This window comes from Pelodiscus sinensis, chromosome 2, assembly GCF_049634645.1.
Source record: "Pelodiscus sinensis isolate JC-2024 chromosome 2, ASM4963464v1, whole genome shotgun sequence".
NCBI classification, from domain to species: Eukaryota; Metazoa; Chordata; order Testudines; family Trionychidae; genus Pelodiscus; species Pelodiscus sinensis.
Genome location: NC_134712.1, coordinates 255421534 through 255447361, shown reverse-complemented (window position 1 = coordinate 255447361; position 25828 = coordinate 255421534). Strand labels below are relative to the sequence as shown.

The 25828-nt window shown below is 54.5% G+C and overlaps 1 protein-coding gene across 1 annotated transcript in view; it reads right to left on the bottom strand.

Annotated features, from left to right (window-relative positions):
• Positions 1-25828, bottom strand: part of NBEAL2 (neurobeachin like 2) — a 182143-nt gene that overhangs the window by 102024 nt on the left and 54291 nt on the right. Inside the window, 1 exon segment of the mRNA XM_075922980.1 lies at positions 17413-17501. Coding sequence (XP_075779095.1) covers positions 17413-17501 — 89 coding nt within the window.

The window sequence follows — 25828 nt, the reverse complement described above, 5'->3', positions numbered from 1 at the left end:
GGCTGAGGGAGTTGGGTCTGTTTAGTCTGCAGAAGCGAAGAGCAAGCAGGGATTTGAGAGCAGCCTTCAACTTCCTGAAGGGGGGTTCCAAAGAGGATGGAGAGAGGCTGTTCTCAGTGGTGACAGAGGGCAGAACAAGGAGCAATGGTCTCAAGTTGTGGTGGGAGAGGTCCAGGTTGGATATTAGGAAAAACTATTTCACTAGGAGGGTGGCGGAGCACTGGAATGGGTTCCCTAGGGAAGTAGTGGAGTCTCCATCCCTAGAGGTGTTTAAGTCTCGGCTTGACAAAGCCCTGGCCGGATTGATTGAGTTGGGATTGGTCCTACCTAGAGCAGGGGGCTGGACTTGATGACCTTCTGAGGTCTCTTCCAGCTCTATGGTTCTATGATTCTATGATATAGATCCTCAGGGAAAATCCCTGGGCTGAAGTAAAAAAAAACAACCACTTAACCAGCTCAGACATTATTTCCACATCCCCAAACAAGGAAAACAATCAATCCTGATGGACTAGCTAAACTTTTCCCTACTTACACCTTGTAAGAAGTCTGTTCTTGGAAAGGGAAGTGTCTCCCGACTCCCTCAGTACTAGAAAGACCCTGCTCTGCTTCTCAGACAAAGAACAGAGAGAGGAAAACCCCTCTCTTCCAGTTTGAAATTCCTACCTGCATTGTTATTGGCTGACCACCCCATACCTGGCCAGATACAGGAGGCATTAGTTAACCCCTTAGTCACCGGGTGCTGGTCAGCACTCGCAACTATGACAGCAAGTCGCCCAGCCTATAAGTGGCATGCCCAGTTGCTTTCCATAAGCTTCGCTGGATGTTGCATCAAGCTCCCTATCTCTCTAGCTACTCCTTGCTGCAGTGCACACCCTTTGCTTCATCGCACCCACAGCAGCCACGGCTCAGAGCCATTCCAGAACATACGGCATAACCGGGGCCACGTCTCCCTGTCCACGCCCAGGCAGGCCTGCAGGGAAGATCTACGCAGGGGAGTCCCCAATTATCATCCGGAAGGGGCAGCCAGACTCAGCTGTCCTGTGGATGCCAGCGCATCCCTTCCTTTGCTTGGCAAGAGAGGTCGGAGAGATCTTCCTGGATGCAAGCCGCAGCAGCCCCCTCCTCTCTGGCGACAATGCATTCCAGGATCAAAGCTACAGAACAACCAGGAGGCATCCCCCTCTGGCCAGATTGGCCTGTCAGTTAATGCCGATTCATGCTCCCATCGCCGTTTACCATCCCCGCCACTACCCATGTAGGCAGTACCACCTGCCAGTCTGGCTTACCCCTCCGTGGCCTGGAGCACCCTTTGCCACACAACAGCATGGCCACGAGGTTACTATAGGATGGTAAAGCTTCTGAAGGTAGCTACCTGGAGCAATATAGGCTCAATAACAGATGTGCAGCTGTATCCAGCTCGGTGAGGTAAATCCATCCGCCCGATGCAGGACGAAGCAGAATTTTGCTTCAAGCCTTCATGGCTATGAGCTACCCTGGCCAACGAACTGCCGGGGTAATGCCAGTCTTAATCTGCAGAGAGCCTGAATCGATAGGTTGGAGAAGTGTGAACCGGCCCATTCGTCTCCATCATGGCTCTGTGGACGCCTGCGATTCTGCAGCCCCAAACCACATGCCACCTTGAAGGCTCCCTCCCCTTCAAGGCGGGGGGAATCTGTCTGCTGCAGGTCTGCCTGGGGACATGGAAAGGTGGGGGGCAGGAAGACCTGGCTGCATAGCCATGGTTATGCTGCGCACTTCTGTAATTGTAGACCATGTTGTTGCAGAGACCGTAAGCCCCCATTCCGCTTGGATGATCAATGTTTAGGCAGATGACTATTTGCAAGTCCTGAGCTGGAGGATGGGGGATAGGAATGGAGGATAGATTGAGACGATCAGCAACGTGCGATATAGGAACATCACCTAGAAACGTCATCGGCATGGCCTGGGACTATATGGAATGAGCTTCCACCCTTTGAGGGGCCATAGTAGGATACATCCTCGACAGGCATGATACAGGAAATTAACCACCCGGAGATCATCTACGCAGCGTGTGCTTGCCTGTGCACCCTCTAATGGAGGGGCAGGGAACCTTTTTTGGGTCGGGGGCCAGTGACTCACAGAAAAATCAATTGGGGGGGTGCACACAAGCGAGAAGCAAAAACTTTTGGGGCATGTCACAAAATCCATTCCACGTGTGGGCAATCTGGGGTGGGGGCGGGGCTGAGGGATTCCGAGGCTGGGATGGGGCAGGGTGTTGGGATGTGTGCGGGCCGGAGGCATTAGCAGCTCAGGGTCAAGTGAGACGTCCTTCTGCGTGGCCGCAGCAGCTCCAGCAGGTGTCCCTGTCCCAGTCCTCAGCCTCTGCATGGGGCTTAGTAGGCAGCTGCGCGGCTGTGCAGCGTAGAGGAAACTTAGCTGCTTGCCTCTTCATTCAGTCTGCGTATGAAACAGCACGAAGAACGGAAACGTTTAGTCTTCCCCAGAAAAAAAGCCAAACTTTGCCAGAGAAAAATCACGGGGAGGGATGTAACTTGGTTCAAGTGAAACAGAGAAAAAACTCTAGATAAAAAGATGATTGTGTGGCTGCAAAGTGACTTTGTCTTTTTAGAATGGCGTGGAAGGGGGCCTCCGGGCAGATGTTATTGCCACAAGGAAAAAAGTTCTCACCGAAGGGAGAAAGAAGCTGCCCGAGACGTGAATGGAGCTCCTGTAAAAGGACAGATGGAGTGGAGGGATTCCTTTCAAGAACCGCATCGCCAGTGGCAACTAGTCAGGGGACACTGCCGTGTGACCCCCACCCTGGCGCAGGAAGGGCCTGGCACACGCATGCTCCATGTGAGGGGCGAGACTGCAGCTCCAGCCATAGGTGGCTAACACACCTGGAACTGGCCTGTTGGCCGAAACGCTCTTGCCCTCGTAGAGTCTAGCGAGGCCCCAAAGAACTCAATTCATTGAGCTGGGAGCAGGGCTAACATAAAGAACATAGGTACGGCCAGATGGTCCACCTAGCCCAGTGTCCTGTCTTCCAACAGTGACTGGTGTCAGGTGTTTCAGAGAGGATGAACAGGGCACTTTATTGTGTGACCCTCTTGCTCAATCCATAAGAACATAAGAACGGCCGTACTGGGTCAGACCAAAGGTCCATCTAGCCCAGTATCCTGTCTGCCGACAGTGGCCAGCACCAGGTGCCCCAGAGAGGGTGGACCGAAGACAATGACCAAGCAATTTGTCTCCTGCCGTCCCTCTCCAGCCTCTGACAGAAGCCAAGGACACCAATTCTATCCCCTGGCTAATAGCCTGTTATGGACCTAACCTCCATGAAATTATCTAGCTTCTCTTTTAAACTCTGTTATAGTCCTAGCCTTCACAGCCTCCTCTGGCAAGGAGTTCCACAGGTTGACTACATGCTGTGTGAAGAACTTTCTTTTATTAGTTTTAAACCTGCTACCCATTAATTTCATTTGGTGTCCTCTAGTTCTTCTATTATGGGAACTAATAAATAACTTTTCTTTATCCGCCCTCTCCACACCACTCATGATTTTATAGACCTCTATCATATCCCCCCCTCAGTCTCCTCTTTTCTAAACTGAAAAGTCCCCGTTGCTTTAACCTCTCCTCATATGGGACCCGTTCCAAACCCCTAATCATTTTAATTGCCCTTTTCTGAACCCTTTGCAAGGCCAAAATAATCCCAGCCTCTGGCACTAAGGAACAGCCAGAGGCTAAGGAACAGCTAGAGTTGTGTCCCTGAGCATCTCAGCTAACAATTGATGGACCCATCCTGCATGAACTTGTCTAATTCTTTTTTGAACCCAGGTATACATTTGTCCCCCCGACCCCTGCACTGTAACAAACTTAATCCCAGGGAAACAATTCTCTGTGCTTTAATTTGTCTCTTTCAGCTACTCTATAACACCTAGCAACCAAATATATCTTTTTGTTTCATTAATATGTAGCCCCCTTACTAAAGGTGCCTCTGCTTATTCTCTGGAAAGATCCTGTGTGCTGCAATCTAGCCCTGGAGACTACAATTCCCATGAGCCCTGGAGGAAACCAGGAAGGAAGGACTCTGTTTTGGGTGCTGGGTCTCTCCACATGTATGGAGAGACTCTCAGCAGTCTGTAGACTCTTCCCTTTGTTTTTGGAAAAGAGAAGCCAGGCTGCTGTGGAGGAGTTTTAGCCAGTCCAGGAGCTGTGAGGTTGCAGCTACAGACTTGGATTCAGAGCCTTTGGGACTGGAATCTAGCCGGCTGCTTCCGATTGCCCTTTGGCTGTACCTGTGGCTAGAAGTACTACTCTGCACCCAGCACACAGAAGGAGACCAGAATCATCCACTCCAGCTGCAAAATCTTCAAGCGTGCCCATGCAAGCAAGAGTATGGCACTGAGAGTCCTGAGGACGGCATACTCTGGGGTGTAATAAACAGGGGCAGTGCAAATGCCAGATAGATACTCTCCTATTATTTCTGTGTACTTTGTTAATGTTATTCACTGTTAATCTGTTCAGTTCTATTCCTTTACGTCGTAAAGGTTGTTCTTTCTACTGTAATCTATCAGATGTATACTATTTATGATTTGTAATTGTTCTGTAGCTAGATCCAGATTATTGCTGGAATAATTTTATTTCTGGAGGCTCTCAAGGCACACCATTAAGCGTGCACAGGGCCAGCCAGGTGGAGGCACTGCCATTATATGTTCTTTATAAGCAAGGGACAGCAGCAAGGCGGTGGATAGAGTTTCCCCAACTAAATATCACCACTGGGGTACTCAGGATCTCCTTTTATGTTAAAGCCATCACACGCACAGGCACACCTGTGAGTGTGACCTGCTCCCGGAGGAAAAAGGGGGTTACAAATAAAATCACCTTTTTTAAAAACTATGATCTGATTCTTAGGTCCTGGAAGGTAATAGGAGGTGTATGCATGCCTAAGACTGAGAAGTCATCTATCAGAGATTACAGTTTGTTTATTTTCAATCTCTTTTAAATTAAATTAATGGAGATTGCCTATTTCCTAGAACTGGAAGGGACCTTGAAAGGTCAAGTCCAGTCCCCTGCCTTCACAGCAGGACCAAGTACCATCCCTGAAAATTTTTTGCCCCAAACAGCCTCCTCAAGGATTGAACTTACAACCCTGCATTTAGCAGGCCAATCCTCAAACCACTGAGCTAGCCTGTCCCCTGTTTGTGGTAAAAAAGCTTGGGGTGCCCTGTGGAAGAAGATCCCAAGTGAATCTTCCTGGGTTCAAGAAGAAAGAGGTTTTTTTCCCCACCACTTGTGGTGGCAGCTACCGCCCAAGGTCAGGGAATCTGTGACCTTATGGAGTTTTTAAAAACAGAAGTCTTGAGAGGCAAGGTATTTTATGGTCACAGGTCCCCACCTTCTGCACTCGGAGTGCCAGAGTGGGCAACAGCCCCGACAGGCCGATTTAAGAGAGAAGTTACAAACTTGCTAGTAGTTCTGCTATTTGGTATCTGCGTTCCCACAGAACTCTTGGGTGAATGCCATCTAGTATTTTAATGTGCCGGTTCATGTTTTCAATTTGTTCCAAAACCTCTCCTCAGACCTGTCACATGAAAGGAAAGGCTCAGAGGTGTGAATCTCTGTTACAGCCTTTGCAGTGAAGATCGATGCAAAGAATTTATTTAGCTTCCCCGCAAAGTTCTCATCTTTCTTGAGTGCTTATTTAGCACTTACATCAGCCCATAGCCTGCTGAGCATTCGGAAGGCATGATGCTTCTGAGGTACATAAAACTAACAGCTTTGGTTTTTTTTAGTCTTTTGCTCATTGTTCTGCGGTTTCTGCTTTACACTTGACTTCCCAGAATTTAAGCTACCTTTCTATTTTTCTCCAAGAGGATTGGACTTAGTCCTGACAGGAATACCGGAGACTGAATGAGGATGACCTCTCTACGTTCCTTCCAGCTGTAGGTTTCATACGAGTCTAGGATTCCCACTTTTAAAGGATTTTTTTTTTGGTCTTTGTACAGAGTAGAAGAGATGGTTAATCACGGGGACTTTATTTTGGTCCTCGTTTTCTTTATTTGAGATGTATCTCTAGTACGAGCCTCCCTTAAGAGGGTTTTAAAGTAAGTGCCTATACAGCTTTCAAGCATTTTACTCTTGTAACTGCCCCTTTTCATTTTCCATTTAACTAGTCCCTCATTTTGGTGTACTTCCTTTGTGAAGTTAAATGCTACGGTGGTGGGTTTCTTGGGTATTCCCCATCCTAGGAATGTTAATTTGAACTACATTATTACCGAGCAGTTCGGCCTCTTGGACCAGAGCCTGCACTCCACTTAGGACTAATTTAAGAATCGCCTCTCACCTTGTGGGATCCAAGAAACAGTCACTAACGGTGTCTGGAAAGTATCTCGCTGCGTGCCGCACTCGGGTGACATGTAACCAGCCATTATGGGATAACTGTTATTATTGGAGTTTGGTTTTGTAACCTAATCTCCCAAGCATTTTGCCATTCTTGCCAGGTGGTCCATAGTATATTCCTACTGCTACACACTGGTTATTTAAGAAGCTTCAGGGGGTAGCCAAGTTAGTCTGTACAGGATAAACTTAAAAAAACAAACAACAAAACAAATAACGTCTGACAGGACGTTAAAGACTAACGACCCATGTCGATGGGATCATGAGCTTTCGTGGGCACAGCCCACTTCTTCAGATGACCAGCTGATGTTTCGGATGAAGCTTTCTGATGTTTAGGACCCCTGGATTTAGGATGAGAACTTAAGTTCAGTATGAACTGAACCTGGGGTTCAGCTGCAAAAGGTTAACTGGTTACTCGGTAAGCATTAGTCTTGCCTGCATGCTTACCCGGTAACCAGTTAACTGGACCTGCCCAAACTCTGGCCGGGGGAGGAGGGGAGAAGCAGTCCCCCTACCTGCGGTGCAGTGGAGCAGCCCACTTCCCATGGCTGACGGGTCTCCCTACCTGTGGTGGGCTGGCCTGCAGGACCCCAGCCATGGCAGCCTCTGCCTGGAGCAGCCCTTGGCCGCGATGGGTCGGCCAACAGGACCCCAGCCGGGGCAGGCTGGACGGGAGCAGCCCCCGCTGTGCCTGGTAGGTCTGCAGCCCTGCAGGGACCCCAACCACCGCTGCTCTGCCCCAGCCCTCGAACGGTTAACTGGTTCAACAATATCATTGCAATTGTTTAACCGGTTAACTGTGTCAACGGGTATTTACAGCCCTCACTTCACGTCTCCGTGCAGACCTGGGCGCTGTGCTAGGGAGCGGCTGGAGAGACCTGCGCTAGCCTGTGTGCCGGAAGGAATAAGGCGCATCCTCAAAGGATGAGGAAGCGTTTCCTTCTGCTTTGGAGAGGCCCCCATGAGTTTTATGGGACCTCTTCCTCACCACGCTAGAGGAGGGAGAACTGCCCGTTCTCACGGGGGAAAACGGCAGCGTCCAAATGTGGAGCGACATCGCCGGCCGGGTCGGAAGGTAACCGCTGATCAGAGGAGGGTCTTGAAGTTGGGAGGCCTGATGCAAAAGGGGCATCAGCTCCGGCCACCCGAGGCCTCTCTTGGAAGGACTTACAGGCGGAGGGCTGTCCCTCCGCGCATCCTTCACCAAAACACAAGCCGCTTGCGGGGAGAGCGCACCTCAAGATAGGACGGTGCTTGAACCACAGTGAGAGCTAACTACTCTGCATGCACTCAACTCAACCTCAAGTACTATCACCTAGAGGGGGGAAAACCCTCAGAGCAGACTGAAAACGCTACTCCAAGTAGCAACTCTAGCTGTGCACAGGGAGAAGGAACTGGGGGGGGGGTCAGGACAACAGCACCCCTTTATAGTTAAACAACAAGGGTCCCAGGGCATGAGCACCACCCCTACAGGTACTGCTAAGCAAAGTTCTCCAGTTTCGGGGTGCTGGGGATGTGCTCACCCCTACCTGGAAAACACAGCTGCTTCATAGAATCGTAGGATCCCAGGGCTAGAAGCGACCTCAGGAGTCACCGAGTCCAGCCCCCTGCCCAAAGCAGGACCAACCCCAACAAAACCATCCCAGCCAGGGCTTGGTCAAGCCAGGACTTCGAAACCTCTAGGGATGGAGATTCCACCCCTCCCTAGGGAACCCATCCCAGTGCTTCCCCACCTGCCTAGGGAAATTGTCTTAATCTCCAGCCTAGACCTCCCCCACTGTAACTTGAGACCATTGCTCCTTCTGCCATCCATCACTAGTTAGAACAGCCTCTCTCCTTCCTCTTTGGAACCCCCCTTCAGGAAGTTGAAGGCTGCTCTCAAATCGCCCCTCACTCTTCTCTTCTGCAGACTAAACAAACCCAAATCCCTCAGCCTCTCCTCATAGTCAAGTGCTCCAGCCCCCTCATCATTTTGGTTGCCCTCCGCTGGACCCTCTCCAATGCGCCCACATCCTTCCTGTAATGGGGGGCCCAGAACTGTACGCACTGCTCCAGATGTGGCATCGCCAGTGCCGAATAAAGGGGAACAATCACTTCTCTAGATCTGCTGGCAACGCTCCTCCAAATGCACCCCAATATGCTGTTAGCCCTCTTGGCGACAAGGGCACCCTGGAAGAAATCCACATTGCTACAGAACTCAGTTTCTCTGATGCAAAATTTGCTTCTACCACACTGCAGGCCAGAGCAGACACACACAATGCTCGCAGCCTGGATCCAAGAGGAAAGAGAGACAAGAAACATGTGGCGGACTAGGAAGAGGAGTGCTCTGAGTAACAGCATTCGGGAAACTGGGGGCAGCTTCAGACACCCCCCCAGCTTACACTGTTGCTGTGCCTTGCAAGCTGCACGCTGCCACAGCGAGGAAGTAACGCCCTTCACAATCACACTGGGGATTTTCAAATGAGCATTTCGGACTCGACAGCGTTCATATGTCACGCAAATAAGACTTGGCCCAAAAGCCTCCTTTTTTCTGGCCTGGCATGAATTGAAACCCAGCTGGCATGCTCCTCTCTGAGGAGAGGCACCGAGGACAGGACACATTGCTGAAAGCCCTGCAAAACACCCTCAGCCTGGGAAAGACATGGGCTTGAGACAGCTTCCTTTGGCAGGGGATTAAAGCTACTTAATCTAGGCACTCAATGAGACGCTCTCCCCCACTCCGCACAGACGCCTTCCGAAAATAGACCCGCGCGGGATCCAAGAGGCGAACCCCATGTCACGTTATTGGATTGTGAGGGGAGCAGCCGGGTCTCTGGGGGGGTGTTCGCCCCAAAAGTGGTACAAAGGGGGCCATGTGAGGGGTCACACAAAAGCTTACTTTCTTCTGATTCTGTATCTGCTCTTCATATATCTGTATAATATCATAGATTCATAGATTTTAAGGTCAGAAGGGACCATTATGATCATCTAGTCTGACCCCCTGCACAGTGCAGGCCACAGAATCTCACCCACCCCTCCTAGAATAATCCTCTCACCTATATCTCAGATATTGAAGCCTTCAAATACTTTGAAGACCCCAAGATGCAGAGAATCCTCCAGCTGTGATCTGCGCCCCATGCTACAGAGGAAGGCGAAAAACCTCCAGGGTCTCTGCCAATCTACCCTGGAGGAAAATTCCTTCCCATCCCCAAATATGGCGATCAGCTAAACCCTGAGCATGTGGGCAAGACTCACCAGCCAGACACCCAGAAAGTTCTCTATAGTAACTCCTATCATCCCTCCATTGACCTATTTCCCTCTGATAATGAACTGTGGGTGTAGTTAGGAATCTGTAATCTGTATGGAGACTGGAAGTCTCTCTGAATGTGGTTGAGCATTGGGCAGAGCCCGGCCTATGGACATGCTAATTAGCGAGGCCCTGTGGGACAATAGCACTCACTGGGCCAAGGACACACCTCGGGAACAGTGACCGACACCTAGGGGCTACCAGCAGGGAACACAGGGATAGGCCGCTGGCCAGGTGACCTGCTGCAGCCAAGAAGAGACCAGGAAGGAGGGATAAACAGGCCATGTGGCGGACTCCATCTTGGTACTCAGCTCAGCACTTCATCCCAGAGGCAGCAGTGCAGGGATCAAAGAGCCGGAAAGAACTGTGGACCCATCCTGACCTAGAATGTGCAACAAGGACTTTTAAGCCAGCAGCTGTAACATCTCTGTTAGAGCCTGCATCGAGAACTGGGAGATTCGATGCATGAAATGTATGATACTTTAGCAACCTCACTCTCATGCTTTTCTTTCTTGTAGCAATAAACCTTTAGTTGTTAGATGCTAAAGGATTGGCTCAGCATGATTTGTGGGTAAGGTCCAGAGTGTAAATTGACCAGGGATCTGTGGCTGGTTTCTTGGAACCGGACAGAACTTGTTCGGGGTAGGTGGGATTGGGTTCTAAGACCCCTCACCTGTGTATGAGGCCCGGGGCCATCTGGGGCACGGATATTGCTGGGGTGTCGGAGGGGTTTAGCTCGTGAGGCTTCAGGCAGGCAGCTGAAGCGCTCTGTGGGACTGGTGTGTGGCCTGTTTGGAAAGGTCTCCAGTCTGGGGGCTAGAGAGAACCGTGAGTTTGAGCAATTTGCCCTGAGCGCACACCCTCAGCTGTGGCCAGACCCGGCCCGGTCCGTCACACCCCAGAATGCAAAGGGGTTTCTCCGCATCTGAGGGAGCCAGTTCAGCGCGAGACACGTTCTCCCCAGCCCCAGCGCTCAGAGTAACGTGTGCCACCAGCAGAATCGGAACGGCCCAGTGGTAAGAGAGGCAGCCGGGGACTCTACAGAGCTGGCTCCGAGCTCCACCAGTCTTCCTAGAGTGAAACTTCCTTACGAGGGTCAGGCCTTGGGGTGTGTAAGGGGGTCTTGGGTAAACCACCCTCCACCAAGACGCTCAGCCTGTTCACCTGATAAATGCAAAGCAAACCCCTTCTGGAGGGTAAATCCAACTAGGGACCTATTTCAGAGCCGTTGGCAAGGTCTTCCTATGCTCCCATCCGTCCAGCAGGGCCTATCGCACTATCCTGGCCAAATAGTCTCAGTTCCTTCTGGGCGCCCTCAAAATATCGCTGCTCTTTAAGCAGTCCTGGGCCAGGTCACATCCTCCTCCGCTCTTTCCCCGACCCTCTGGCCCCAGTTCTTCACCTGGGCCCCGAAAGAGTTCAGTTTCCCTTCTAGGGTGCCCCAAAATCTAGGGCACTTCCCCAAGTCCACCCCCTATGCCAGAGCCCACTGCAGGGACCCTATAGATAGCAGCCATCAACCACGTCCCTTTAAATAAACTGTGCTGCTGCTATAGTTCCTATCACGCTAGCACATTCTTCACCCTTGCCACGGGGCCTTTTTCTGCTGGAATCCAGCAGACAGCCCAAAGCACCATCCACTCTCCTCCAGTTTTAGCAAGGAACTGCTCTCAGTCTGGCCCTGCCGCTCTTCTTATACTCACCTGCTGGGCCCTGATTGGCTGCTTCCCACACAGCTACTCTAGGCAGCTTGGAGGACCTCTCTACTGCCCTGTTCTGGGTCAGGGTGTGGCCTTAAGAACGGCCAGACTGGGTTAGATCAAAGGTCCATCTAGCCCAGTATCCTGTCTGCCGACAGTGGCCAATGCCGGGTGTCCCCAAGAGAATGAACTTTACTTAAAGAGCCTTTGATGAGGGACCTTGGCAAAAACTTTCTGGAAATCTAAGTACACTATATCCACTGGATCCTCCTTGTTGGCCCCCTCGAAGAATTCTAGCAGATTAGTAAGGCATGATTTCCCTTTACAGAAACCATGTTGACTTTTCCCCACAATTACGTTCATCCATGTATCTGATAATTCTATTCTTAATTACAGTTTGAACTTATTTGCCCAGTACTGACTTAGACTTACCGGCCTGTAATTGCCAGGATCACAGTTAGAGGCCTTTTTGAAAATGGGTATCACGTTAGCTATCTTCCAGTCACTAGGTACAGAAGCGGCGAGGATAGACTAACTGATAGACTAACGAAGTGGGTCTTTGCCCACGAAAGCTTATGCTCCTACACTTCAGTTAGTCTCTAAGGTGCCACAGGACTTCTCGCCGCTTTTGCAGATTCAGACTAACACGCGACCCCTCTGATACTAGGTACAGAAGCTGATTTAAAGGACAGGTTGCGAACCACAGTTAATAGCTCCACAATTTCACATTTGGATTCTTTCAGAGCCTTTCAAAGCCTAGTCCGAGCCATCACAGGGTGATGCAGTAATGGGGGCTTTATAAGAACGTGCATATACAGCCCTAAGAACACACAATGGTCTTGAAACTCACTTCTGGTTTCTATCTTGTGTTTCCAGGCTCATGCTTCAGGGCTTCAGCCAGCCCCTGGCAGGGGTCAGGAAGGGACTCCCCCAGTGTATGCTGGGAGAATTTTTTTTCAGTCTCCTTCCTCTAAAGCAGTGGTCCCCAACCTTTTAAAGCATGAGATCACTTTAATTTAAGTGCAGTCCAGGATCTTCCTCAAATCCAAACATCCTTGTCCCGCCTCCTTCCTGCCCCTTCTCCGGAGCCCCGCCTCTGCTCACTCCCTCCTCCCTCACTTTCATCAGGCTAGGGGCAGGGATTTGGGGTGCAGAAGGGGTTCAGGACTGGGGAAGGGGTTCAGAATGCAGGCTCCAGCTGGGCTCCGCTTACCACAGGTGGTTCCTGGGTGGTGGTGCCGAGGGCTAAAGGCAGGCTCACCCCACCCTGGCCCTGCACCGCTCCCAAAAGCAGCCAGCAAACTCTTCATCCTTGCCCCCCTCTGCTCTGTGGAGATGGGGTACAGGGTGGAGGGAGGGGCACCCTGACACCAGCACTGCCCCCGCTTCCTCTTCTTCCCATCCCCTGCACAGCAAGCAGGAGGCTCCCGGGAGTGAGAGACCCCTCCAAGGCAGAGCGCAGGAGCAGCACAGCCGTGCTGAGAGGGGCAGCTGAAGTGCTGGCACTTGAAAGCTTCCCAGCCAAACCTGTCATGATCACCCGTCTAAGGCTGCAAGATCTAGTAGCAGATCCCGATCTATTGGGTGGTGATCACTGCTCCAAAGCAGTGGGGGGGAGCATAGCTCAGTGGCTTGAGCATTGACCTACTAAACCCAGTGTTGTGAGTTCAATCCCTGAGGAGGCCATCTAGGGAGCTGGGGCAAATCTGTCAGGGATGGTACATGGTCCTACCACAAGCACAGGGGACTACAGTCAATGATCTCTCATGGTCCCTTCCAGCTCTATGAGATCCTATATCTCCATATAGTATTATTATTAGGAATGGCAACCTACAAAAACCTGTAGGGCAGTGGTCCCCAACCTGTGGAGGTTGCCAGGCACCAGGGGGCATGGCCATTTGCCCCCCATAGCCGCGCCTTCCATGCCCGGGGCCGGCGCCCCCTCCCCCCACAAGCTCCGTGCGCCCCCCCCCTCCTCCAAGCGCCGCACGCCCGGGGCCAGTGCTCATCATGCGCCTGGAGCCGGCTCTGGCACTGTGCATGCACCACATGCCCAGGGCCCAGGGCCAGGCCAGCCCCGAGCACGTGGCGGGCGCACACAAATGCCCCCGCGGGCACCGTGTTGGGGACCACGGCAGTAGGGGAACACTTCAGTCTCCCTGGACACACAATTGCAGATCTAAAAGTAGCCATCCTGCAGCAAAAAAACTTCAGGACCAGACTTCAGAGAGAAACTGCTGAGCTACAGTTCAAGTTTGACACAATCAACTCAGGATTAAACAGAGACTGTGAATGGCTCGCTAACTACAAAAGCAGCTTCTCCTCTCTTGGAATTCACACCTCCAGATCAGCTGCTAGAAGTGGGCCTCATCCTCCCTGATTGGATCCACCTCATCATCTCCAGCCTGATCCTGGCCTGCATATTTATACCTGCCTCTGGAAATTTCCACTACATGCATCTGACGAAGTGGGTCTTTGCCCACGAAAGCTTATGCTCCAACACTTCAGTTAGTCTATAAGGTGCCACAGGACTCCTTGCCGCTTTTGCAGATTCAGACTAACACGGCTCCCCCTCTGATACTTGACTCCATATAGTATATTATTAGAGATGGAGATGAGCCGCTGCAGTCTGCACAAGGAAACCCAACTGACAGCCCCCCCGCTGCAGAAGGTGACAAATTCCCCGCAGAGGGAAAGCGCCTCGCGGCCACCGCCATTCCCCGTACCACACTGAGCCCTCTGCCTTCCCGCCCCACCCCTACGAGAGGAGGGAAGCCACCAGGAAATTGCATTGCAGGTTGGAAGACACGAGGACAGCTTGTTCCATTGCAGCGCGCGGACAAAACGTTGCGAAGGGATGTGGAAATAGACCCTGTGCCTGTGCTAACCACAGGCAGGGGGAGACGGAGGAGCAGGCGGTAAAACCTGCAAGCAAAGGTTTCTACACATGGTCATTCCTACGTCAGCGATCCACTGCCAAAAACAGTTCCCCTCACCCAGGACAGGAACCTAAGAGCCCTGTTGTGGCTGCCTGCATGAATCCGCACTGACACTCGCTCATGTAAGTTAGCCCCGTATCAATCCCCATGCTTCAGGGCATAAAACTCAAGCAAAAGGCCACGCCCGAGCAGGGAGGGCTGGTCGCCTGCACGGCAAACAGCAGCATCATGACGCAGAAGACTCGCATGCCCTAAATCCCACCCCTCCTCTCCTCATAGCGCGTTCGCCCAACGCGATTGCAGGCCTGAACGAATGCATCGTGCGATGGTTCACAACGCCACTGCCGGCGCGCTCTGCCCGAGTCACGCCGGCCGGAGAGCAGCCGCGAATGCCACCCTAGTGCAGAGATTAGCTGATTGCTAATGGGCGGGGAGGGAGGGAGAGAAGAGTGGTGCCAAGGGCAATTACAACAATTAAGGGACTTGCTAAATAGAGCTGATATCTGGAGCCTGGCTTTCTTTCTGGGCTCCCAGCACAGAGCACGGCTTAGGGAGGGATGAGTCAGATCTTTAGGCAGGAGAATTGTCGGGACCCAAGACTGGAGTAGCAGAGGGGTCGGGGCCAGAGCAGAGCGTTTGCAGCCGCGCAAAGGAAAGCTGCACCAGCTAGAGCTACCTGCGCCGTGGTCCCGCAGCGACAGGTGAGCCACACGATTTGCACCCCTCCCGGAGAACGCGGACAACGGACTCCACGGGCTCTCGGGGGATTGCTGCAAGCGTCGCTCGCTTTCCGCCTGCTGCCCCGTTCCCGGCACAGAACAGCTCAATCCTGGGCTGCTGCTTCTGGAGAAACTCTGCCCTCGTAGGAGGTTTTCGAGAGCCCCGAAGCTGGAGCAAGGGGAACTCTCCCCTGGAGGCAGGAGACAATCAGGCACATCCTCAGGCCTGCCCTGTAGAACGCTCTTCTACTGAGTCTGCAGTCCAATCCCACGCTCCCGCACGCCCCATCCAGAGAGAAGGCGCCTCCAGGTCGCAGAACAGGCACGGAAACACGCCCACCCCAGGAGCACACGTCCATTTCGGCTTCCAGGCAACAGCAGCTAGCCGTGGAGCCGGAGAGGAACGTCCATTCCTGTGGATCCTTGCTAGATTCATGGTTACTGGAAGATTGCTGGGGCAGACACCTCCCTTGCAGGTAACACACCGAGCACAACGATGCCCCCACGCTAATATCCAGGACCACGAGGCAAGGTCACGCAGCTCTTCCTGCAGGAGAAGGGATGCCTGGGGCGGAGGAGGACGCGAGGCTCTGACTAGCTACAGTGCCAGCAGGCTGGGAAGAGCTTCTCACAAAACTAGATGACTGGGCAACAAAATAGCAAAGGCATTTTAATGTTGATACCCGCCAAGAAGATGATACGTTGAAAAACATCATACCAACTCGCCGTACAAAATGACAAGGACTAAATGAATGAAATGACCCCCCGAGGGAAAGACCTTGGAGTCACGGTGGAGAGTTCTCTGAAAACATCCACTCCGAGCAGTCAAAAAAGCAAACAATGGTAGGAGTCATTAAAAAAGGGATAGGGAAGACAGAGAATAGCTTATTGCCTCTGTATAAATCCATGGGTTGCCCACCTCATGAATACTGCATGCAGATGTGGTCACCTCATTTCAAAAAAGATCTCTTGCGCTTGGGAAAAGTTCAGAAAAGGGCAACAAAAATTATGAGGGGTTTGGAATAGCTGCCAAAGGGCTATTAAAAAGACAGGGACTTTTCAGCTTAGAAAAGAGGGGACTAAGGCAGGGATATGAGAGAGGGTTACAAAATCAGAACTGGGGTGGAGAAAGTAAAGAAGGGAAAGTTATTTACTTGTTCCCATAACAAAAGAATTTCATGGGGTAACCCTTCTAGTTGATAGGCAGCAGCTGTAAAACAACTAAAAGGAAGTTTTTCTTCCCGCAACCTGTGGAACTCCTTGCCAGAGGGTGTTGTGAAGACCAGCACTTTAACAGGGTTCAAAAGAGAACTAGGTAAATTCGTGGGGGATAGATCCAGCAATGGCTGTTGGCCAGGCTGGGTGGGAATGGTGTCCCCAGCCTCTGTTTGTCAGGGGTGGAAATGAATGACAGAAGAGGGGTCACAGGTTGATTCCCCATTCTGTTCCCTCCGGGGCACCTGACATAGGCCACTGTCGAAACACAGGACACTGGCAAGATGCACCTTTGGTCTGGCCCAGTGTGGCCACTCTTATGTTCTGGCCTTATGTACTTCCCAGGTGCCGGACTCAGCGTGAACAGATGGCTCGAGTGCTGCTGCTGCTTGGTTTCACGCTGGCAGCAATGGATATGGGGCGTCTCCGAGCAGGCCCTGGAAGGACAGTTTCACTTTACAACTATAACCAGGTGGCACTCACCAGCTCCCTGCCGGGTGGCCTCAAAAGAACAACTAAAATCCGAGCAGGCCCTCAGCTACGAGCCTCAGCCCCCAGAAAATGGTCAGATTAGGACCAAGTGAAGGCTTGTTCGAGAGACCAGCCCAGAGGAATGTTCTGGTCCCACCGCAGCGTGTGCCGTTGCTCATCACAGTTTATTGTTGGTTTCATTGTAAGGGCTGGAAGAGCCTGTTGTAATCATCCCGCTTGACCTCCACCATCGTAGGGGGGAGAAAGTCAGCGACACGTCCTCCACCACGCCCCTCTTTCGTGTCTGGTTCAGCTGGCGGCTATTTACAAAGCTGGCAAGCGACGGAGAATCTTCCACCTCCCTGGGGAATGGTCAGTTACCGGCGCAGCTAAAACCAGCCTGACGTGCCACTCGGCTGAACGCATCTGGCTTTGCGTCTCAGCCCTGGGCTCTCCTTATCTGCGGGGGTTCAGAGGAGTCGCCCGAAGCGCGATTGTTCCGGCACCGTTCAATTCACGGGGGGTTAAAGAAAACCATTAGCTAGAGATCTGCCTTGCCCCTTGGCAGAGAAACCGGCTCATTCCGCACACGGGAGAGCTGGTTCTATTCGAGTTGGGTTCTTTCCCTGCCCGCAGGATCGTCTCGTGTTTGCACTCGGTGGAAGGACCCCCACCCAGTCCCGCGAGGGGGAAGACAGACTCACCGTCTCGGGTCCAGAGACTGCACCCCGATGATCTTTTCAAAGTTCATCACAAACGCCTCCAGCCACTGCTGCAGGTAGGTCAAGTCTTTCTGAAAGGCAAAGCAAGGAGGGGGTGAGACGTGGGGGGAGTAACTATCAGCCCGACGTAGCCACCCCCCCCCAAGCCGGGCGCAGAGGAGAGGGGCCTGACTGAGAGCCCTCTGGACTGGACATCGTAGGACTTTGACGCCGTGCACATCACAAAACGGATTCCACCCGTGGAAAAGTGAGCGGGACCGGCGGCTGCGCTCCCTCTGCCTCGCCCATAGAGAGACAGGCTGCCGGCTGTGGGCGCTGTGCTAATCAGCTGGGAAGCATCTGAATCTCTCCCGGAGGGGCTGCCCTAGTGCCCAGCTTACCGGGAACCCCGACTGCAGCGCGTTGAGACCTGACGGGGGCGCGATGGGCTCCGAGCCTTGCCAGGCTGACAAGTCCCATAAGCAGCTGCCCCTCTGACCAGGGCCGGCCTGAACCATTTTGGTGCCCCGGGCCCCAGGCGCGCGGTGCCGCCCCCAGGGTGCATAGCCCCGCCTCCAGGTGCATGCGCTGCCCGGTCAGCCCAGCCACTGCTGATGGCGCGCAGCCCAGGGCTGTGCCTGGCCGTGCAGAGCCCTGTGGCCGCAGGGGGAAGGGCGCTGCTGGCCGGTGCTGCGGGGGTTAACATGGCCCCCGCCCTGGGCGGCCGCTGCAACCCGCCAGGAGCTGGGCGCCCCCCGTAGGTTGGCACCCTGGGCAGCTGCCTGGCTAGCCCACCCCTTAGTCCGGCCCCGCCTCTGAGCTCCCTCCCACGTGACATACACCTGGGAGGGCCCAAATCCAGAAGGGGAGCTCTCCCGCTGCACTGTCGTCAATCACCAGCAGGCTGTGCAAGGACCCACGGTCCATCCCGAAGGCTGGCTCAGCCCTGCATGGCTCTGTAATGTGCCCTGACTCGCAGGGCGCCCCCCGTCTGCTCAACAGAGACCGTCCACCCAAGTAACCTTGGCTCCGGTCCCTCTCTCCTCCTCAGAGGCATTCCACACACACACGGCCTGGCTGCAGGCCTCCCCCCCAGAGCGGGCTGCATCTCGGCAGTGCTGTGGTCGGAGAGCGCGAGGGGAGATTACCACATAGGTTGTGCAATGCAGTTGTTACCACACCTGCCTTTCTGAACAGCCTTGGCCCGCAGACGACCCGCTAGCCCTCTGCCCTTTGGAAGCCTGGCCCTGAACAGCAGAGCCTGGAGAGGAAGCAGGCGCAGCCCTAACCCCCTTCTCCTGCTTGCTGGGTTCATCCTTGCCGGAGAGCAAGCTCTGAGGGGCAGGTTGCACATCTCGTCTGTGCGCTACAAAGCATCATTCTGCCGCTCTACTCTGCGCTGATTGGGCCTCAGTTGGAGTCTTGTGTCCAGTTCTGGGCCCCACATTCCAAGAAAGATGTGGAGAAATCGGAGAAGGTCCAGAGTAGAGTAACAAGAATGATGAAAGGTCTAGAAAACATGAGCTATGAGGGAAGACTGAAAGAATTGGTTTAGAAAAGAGAAGATTGAGGGGGGACATGAGAGCAGTTTTCAGGTATCTAAAAGGGTGTCACAAGGAGGAGGGAGAAAACTTGTTCATCTTGGCCTCTGAGGATAGAACAAGAAGCAATGGGCTTAAACTGCAGCAAGGGAGGTTGAGGTTGGACATTAGGAAAAACTTCCTGCCTGTCAGGGTGGTCAAACACTGGAATAAATTGCCCAGGGAGGTTGTGAAATCTCCATCTGTGGAGATATTTAAGAGCAGGTTAGATAAATGTCTATCAGGGATGGTCTAGACAGTATTTGGTCCTGCCATGAGGGCAGGGGACTGGACTCGATGACCTCTCGAGGTCCCTTCCAGTCCTAGTGTTTTATGATTCGATCAGTGGTTTGCAGCCCGGTACTCAATGCACGTTCCATAAACTTGCTCCAATTCCAAACACAAGCAGTAACAGAGCAGCCAACTCAGGCTCTGCCGTAAGCTGACAGGACCTTAAGATCCTCAGAGCATGGTCCCACTCACGCCCCTTATTGGAAGGCAGGGGGATGTTGCTAGCCAGCCATGACAGACCTGCTGCCATGTGCCGCATCGTAAACCATGCCGGAGAATGGCCAGCCATCCAAACAGGAGAGCAAAGAGCATCCTCCAGGGAACTCAGAGAGGTTTTGGGCCTTCACCTTGGTGACCTGTTCCTAGCCAATGGCGGGCCAAGCCATCTCTTATTGGACCAACTTCTGCAGGAGAGAGAAACGAGCTTTTGAGCTCTCCAAGTCCAGGAAACGTCTGGTGTCACAGCTAAAGTCAAGCCCAAAGAGATGACTCAGCACAAGCAGTTCGCGCCCATTCCAAAGGATGAGCCAGCGAGCATCTGTCTGGTCTTGGAACGAGCGGCGACACTCGGTAAGCCCGAAAGCTGCCCGTAAGGTGGTGAGCAAGACGCGAGAAGTTCTTCTCCCGCTCTCCTCTGCGCTGATCAGGCCTCAGCTAGAGTATTGTGTCCAGTGCTGGGCGCCGCATTTCAAGAAAGAGGTGGAGAAATTGGAGACGGTCCAGAGAAGAGCAACAAAATGCGGAAAGGTCTAGAGAACAAGAGCTATGAGGGAAGACTGAAAGAATTGGGCTTTAGTTTAGAAAAGAGAAGACAGAGGGGACATGATAGTGGTTTTCAAGTACCTCAGAGGCTATTATAAGAAGGAGGGAGAAAAATTGTTCTCCTTGGCCTCTGAGAACAGGACAAGAAGCAATGGGCTTGAATTGCAGCAAAGGAGGTTTAGGTTGGACATTAGGAAAAACTTCCTACCTGTCAGGGTGGTTAAACACTGGAATAAATTACCCAGGGAGGTTGTGGAATCTCCATCACTGGAGATATTTAAGAGCAGGTTAGACAAACACCTGTCAGGGATGGTCTAGACAGTGCTTGGTCCTGCCGTGAGGGCAGGGGACTGGACTTGATGACCTCTCAAGGTCCCTTTCCGTTCTAGTGTTCTATGAAAGTTTACGTAACCCACCACAAGTTGATCCAACAAGAGAGACCCCCCTCCCCCCGCCTTGACTCTCCTGAGGTTTGTCATGCCCTTTGGGTTCTTTTGCTTCGCCGGCTGGTTTCTGAGCCTTTAGGTTGCATGGTCAAGTCTTGTGCCACAAGCAGGAGGGCTGGCCGCTATTCCCAGAAGCTGAGACTGCCGTGTAATAACAGGACTCCAGGAGCAGGAGCTTTATGGACGCCGCCAGTGGAGCGCGAGCTGGCCGAGTGGCCAGGGACAGCACTCAGAGCTCCAGTCTAGGGGACCGGAAGCACCTTCTGTCCTTACTCATCAGACAAGCTGCCCCTGCGGTCCTTGGGGGAGGGGAGGAACGGCCCACGCGGTGCAAACAAGCAACAGAAAGGAGCAGCACCGTGAAGATAGGCCGAGGGTCACCTGCCGGGCCTGACCCCGGAACTGCTGCGTGAGCGGAAGGACCAGATGGGCTGGCTCCGAGGCAGTAGCAGCCGAGTGGATCCCATGACACGGCAGACACAGACCCGCACCGGGAGCCGACGAAGCCGGGGTCGCCGAAGAACACCCGTGGGCGGGCTGACGTCCTGCAGGCTCGGGAGGCTGCTCCCCCGGCTCAGGGCGGAGAGGTGGCCCCAGCCCAGCCAGCAGACTGCTCTACCTCCTGCCAGCTGGCTCCGGGCCCCAGCCAGAGAGCTCTCACTTCACGCTGACCGTGGGGGAATCCGCAGGCAGGGTTCTGCTCCCTTCAGGCCATCTGAGCGGCACGGAACTGGGCCTCGCCGCTGGGATTCCCCGGCTGCAATGGCACGTTCCCACGCGTGGGTGAGACAGGGCCTGGTGGAACCCAGAGACCGACCCGCACCTTCACGGAGACGAACCACAGCCCCAACCCCGTGGCAATCCAGGCCTGCCCCCAAGAACCACCCTCCTGGGTCAGACGGACATATGAAACCAGGAGAGCACCTCTCCCTTTCTTCTGCACCCCCTTGCTGCTGCACCGCCTGGTGCCCATCACCCTGGTATCTAAGCGCTTCCCAGGTGACCGACAGCTGCACAAGTTTTCTTCCCTTCTCCTTTCCCTGCTGCGGCGGGCTCTTCCCCGCCCCCGCCCGGGCAGCAGTGTGGGCTTCCCCTCCCTCCATCGAGTGGAAGGCTGCCTAGACAGCCATCTGATGCTGCATCAGCTCGGATAGCTCTGAGCCGCTTTCACGGAGACACTCGTCACTGGTGCACCACAGCGCTGCAGCCGAGATAGGCCGATAAGGCAGAGCAGCTGCAGGAAGACTGGCTGCGTCTCTCACGACAGTCCCCGGTCCGGAGCCGAGAGACCCGCGGGCGCTCTTAAGAGCAAGTCTGGGTGGGTGGAGTTTGCGGGAGGCAAACCAACAGGCTGGTCCTCCGCGCCCGTCTAGATCCGGACGTCGTGGGAGCCAGGTCCCGAGTCCCTGGGTCTCCTGCCCAGCGGGCGCGCGATGGCCCTTTGGTTCCACGTCCGGACGACCCCGGGCAGCTACCCCCGCAAAAAACTTGGCCAGGAAAGCCAAGGGCGAGTCCAGGCCCCGCCACGGAGGGGCTTACAGGGAGGGAAGCTGCAGAGACATCGCACCCTTATGGAAGGGCCGTCAGCTTTCGTAGAGACGCATCTCCCTGTCGTAGACTGTCTGGACCAGCCTCTGGAACCAAGAGACTCGGGTCCCTGCTCCATCGTTCAGCAGGCCTGGATTTCGCGCTCTTGCCACTGTGGCTTTTCAGCGTGCACCTTGTGAAGGTGTCGGGGCTTTTCCAATGTCTGGTCTGGCCAGCTTCCTAGTCTCGCACCTCCTCCCTACCCCCACCCCTGCTGCTCGCCACAGGAAGAGATGGCTGGGGCCCAGTCTCATGGACCTCTGCCTCGCACCAAGGGGAGTGGCTTCCCGCTCCACAGGAGCCTTGCAGATACCCGGCCCGCAGGCTGATCCTCTGACAATTGCAACAGGAGTGGGTGTCCTCCGAAGGGCCTGATCCTGCCAGTCACAGAGCTCCCGGAGAGGGAGGTGTGCACCAAGCAGACCAGGAAAAGCCGACACACTCACACACCACTTTCTAGCCTCCCTCCCGCTAGACGCGACCGATCCATTCGCCCGCCGCCGCCGCGAGAGCAAGCGAAAGCTCCGAGGACTCGCTTGCTTTTCACGCCCCAGATGCAAAACTGGTTTCCTGTCACTCCCCGGCAAACCCTAGATCAGAGGCGGACGCCCCCTGACCGGCACAGACCCACCACCGATGCAGCGCGGCGTGCTACCACCGCCCGTACGCCACTCGAGCGGGGGCTGCAGTCCCCTCAACGGCAAAGCCCAGGTGTTACCTGGCAGGTAACGGCCGGAGACCCCTTCCAGCAGCTTGGCACCTCCATCCTCCACCCAGGGCGAAGTCAAATCCAGAGACGGCCGCCTGAGCGGGGAACCCATGCAGGCGCTATGCCGAGAGCAAAGCCACTTGATGCTCCGGGAAGGGGCGGGGGAAAGGGAGAACGTGAGCGTGAAAGGCAGCAAAACAAAGTAACTTTAAAAAAAAAAAAAGAAAAAAAAAAGCGTTGTGTCAAGAGGAAATGCCAAGTCACTCGAAGCTGCCGCGACACTTCCTCTCCCAACGCCACGGTGGCCGGGGGGCAGGCCGGGGTGCCAGGCGGCGCTGGCTGCTAACCCTCGCTCGACAGCACCCGCCGGAGGGGAAGCTGCTGGGTCTCAGAACAACGCCGGCTTGTTCCTCCCCGGCTCCATCGCTAAGGCCGCGGGGGCAGCCCCGGCCCCGGCCCCGCTCCGCCCACGTTCACGGCGCAACGCCAGAGACGGGAGCCCAAGCAAGCCAGAAGCAGCCGGCACCCCACGACCCAGACACCAGGGGCCCCGGCTCCTGCCCTGCAGCGCCCCCTGCTGTTCCAGCCCTGCATCCCTGCCGGGGGGACCTCACACCAGAGCCCCAGCATCTCTTGCTGGTCCCAGTCCTCTGCTCTGCCTCTTCTGCTTTCCTAATGCCAGCACCTCTGCCACTCAGGAACCTCAATGCTCAGCCTTCGCTTCCTCGGCTCTCTGGCACCGCGCTGTCCCGAACGACCCACGGCCAGGCCCCTGGGCCTCGTCGCCCAGCTCCCAGCCATGGGAACGCCTCCTGGAGGGCAAAGGGCAGGCTCACAGGAGCGCGATAGGCGCAGGCAGCAAGACGAGAACCAGGCCCTACACGCAGGGACGCCTCCGAGAAGGGTCCCCAGACAGCTGACGCTTTGCAAGGGCATCCAGCTATGTTCTGTGCTCCACAATTCAGGAGGGAGAGAGGCCAGGTTCCCGGGAGGGGAGGGAGTGCAGAAGGTGGACCAGAGGCAGAGGCGAGTCCCAGATGGACTTGTAGACGTGAGGTAAGGGGGTGATGCTGTTACACTGCCGCATGACAGGTTTTTCTGCGGGTTAGAGCTGTCCCATAGGCTGCCAACACCGGGGACACAATTCCCGTCGCAGCTCTCCAGAGGGCTAGGAAAGACGTCCTAGGATGCTCCCCGTTTTCTGTCTTCTTCCAGCAGGGGGCGCCTGTACACGGAGCCACGTGCGGCTTGCGCACCGCGCCCCAAAGCTTGGCCCCCCGCCTCGAAGCGAGCGCGACGGAACTCACGCAGCGCCCTGCACTCACGCCGGGGGAGCGCCGCGAGGAACGAGGGGGCACACCGGAAGAGTTCACCCGCTGACGGCTCAGCCAAGGGCTGGAGGAGGGGGCTGTAGATCCCACGGAGGGAAGCGGAGTTTGGCAGTGCTCCGATTAACATGGACTGGTCTGAGAATCAGGGCTGGAGACCTCAGGAGTCAGAGTCCAGCCCCCTGCCCAAAGCAGGACCAGCCCAACTCCATCATCCCAGCCAGGGCGTGGTCAAGCCGGGACTTCAAAACCTCTAGGGATGGAGATTCCACCCCCTCCCTAGGGAACCCAGCCCAGTGCTTCTCCACGCTCCTAGGAAATAGTTTTTCCTAATATCCAACCTAGACCAGCCCCACTGTAACATGAGACCATTGCTCCTCGTTCTGCCATCTGCCCCCATAAGAACAGCCTCTCTCCATCCTCTTTCCCGGGCCTTCTGTTTCTCCTCTGCCCACGTCCACTCTCCGTTTGTATTTGATCGGCTTCTAGAGGTACCGAATCCCACCCTTGTGCAATCTGGCCAGGCGTTCCACGGTGACATGAAGCCTAGAGGCTGTGAACTGGAAGAGCCGACTGGGGGCGGTTGTGGTACGTTTTACAGGTTTTACATCAAGACTGGCTGGTTTCCTGGATGCTCTGCTCTGGTTCAAGCAGGAATTGATTCAGTCTGTGGCCAGTGCTAGACAGGAGGGGAGGTGATCCCCCGGGTCCCTTTTGCCCTTATAATTTACCAATCGCGGCACTGGAGATGGGCCCCACACTTTGGCCGACTGCCCCCAAAGTTCGGCACACAGCACTAGTCGGCTCTCAGGCCCTTTTCAACCAGGGGAAGGTTCCCAAGCCGCCCCGGTGGGGAGAGGCTGCCCTGGCCCCGCCTCTCCTCACGCCAGACCAGATCCCTTCTCCGTAACAGCGGGCCGGAGGAAAGGCAGCGAGCCACAAGCAGCCCCCATCCAGCCACAGGAGGAAGAATTTGCAGAGGCCCCTGAACGCTTCCCACATTGCAAGCAAGCGTTTTGCAATCCCCTTTCTGCTCAGGATATTGGGCAAGAGGAGGTGGTTAAACCAACCTGCGCTGGGTGCGTCCGCCCAGGTCACAGCTCACCATGGCTCACACCGTGCCATCTGGCAAAGGAGGGTAGCTGATCTGCAAGCCAGCTCTCCCCCCCTTTCCCTAAGGAAAACCGCAGGGCAACCAGAAAAGCCATGATGAGAAAGGGGAGGCGGTTCATAGGAGGATACAGGCCTCAGACAATAGGACAGGGTGTTCAAGTCAATAGGAGAAGAGGGTTCTTTGGGCCTCACAGGACAGGCACTCAAACAACAGCGTCACTAGCGGGCTAACTCCTTCCACACAAGACTCTCCATACCAGATGTGGCCCAGTCAAGCGACCTCCTGCAGCAGCCAACACCTGATGTGAATCAATCCCACAATGCCTGTGAATCAATCCCACAATGCCTGGGCCATCCGTAAGCTTTACGGCACCCTGCGCCGTACTAGTAAACTGGTGCCCTTATGCCCAGTTGCAGGCTGGGGGACAGGGACGACGTTTTAAGAGATGTGATTTTATCATCTTCAGGAACACACGCATGAAATATTATTAAGGCACATTTTAAACCAAGGTCCTGTCGACTCGCGGTAAATGACTGACAGGACGGACTAGTCAATCGGCTTCTTTCCCACTGGAATGACTCCCTCACAGGGTCAGGGTTCTG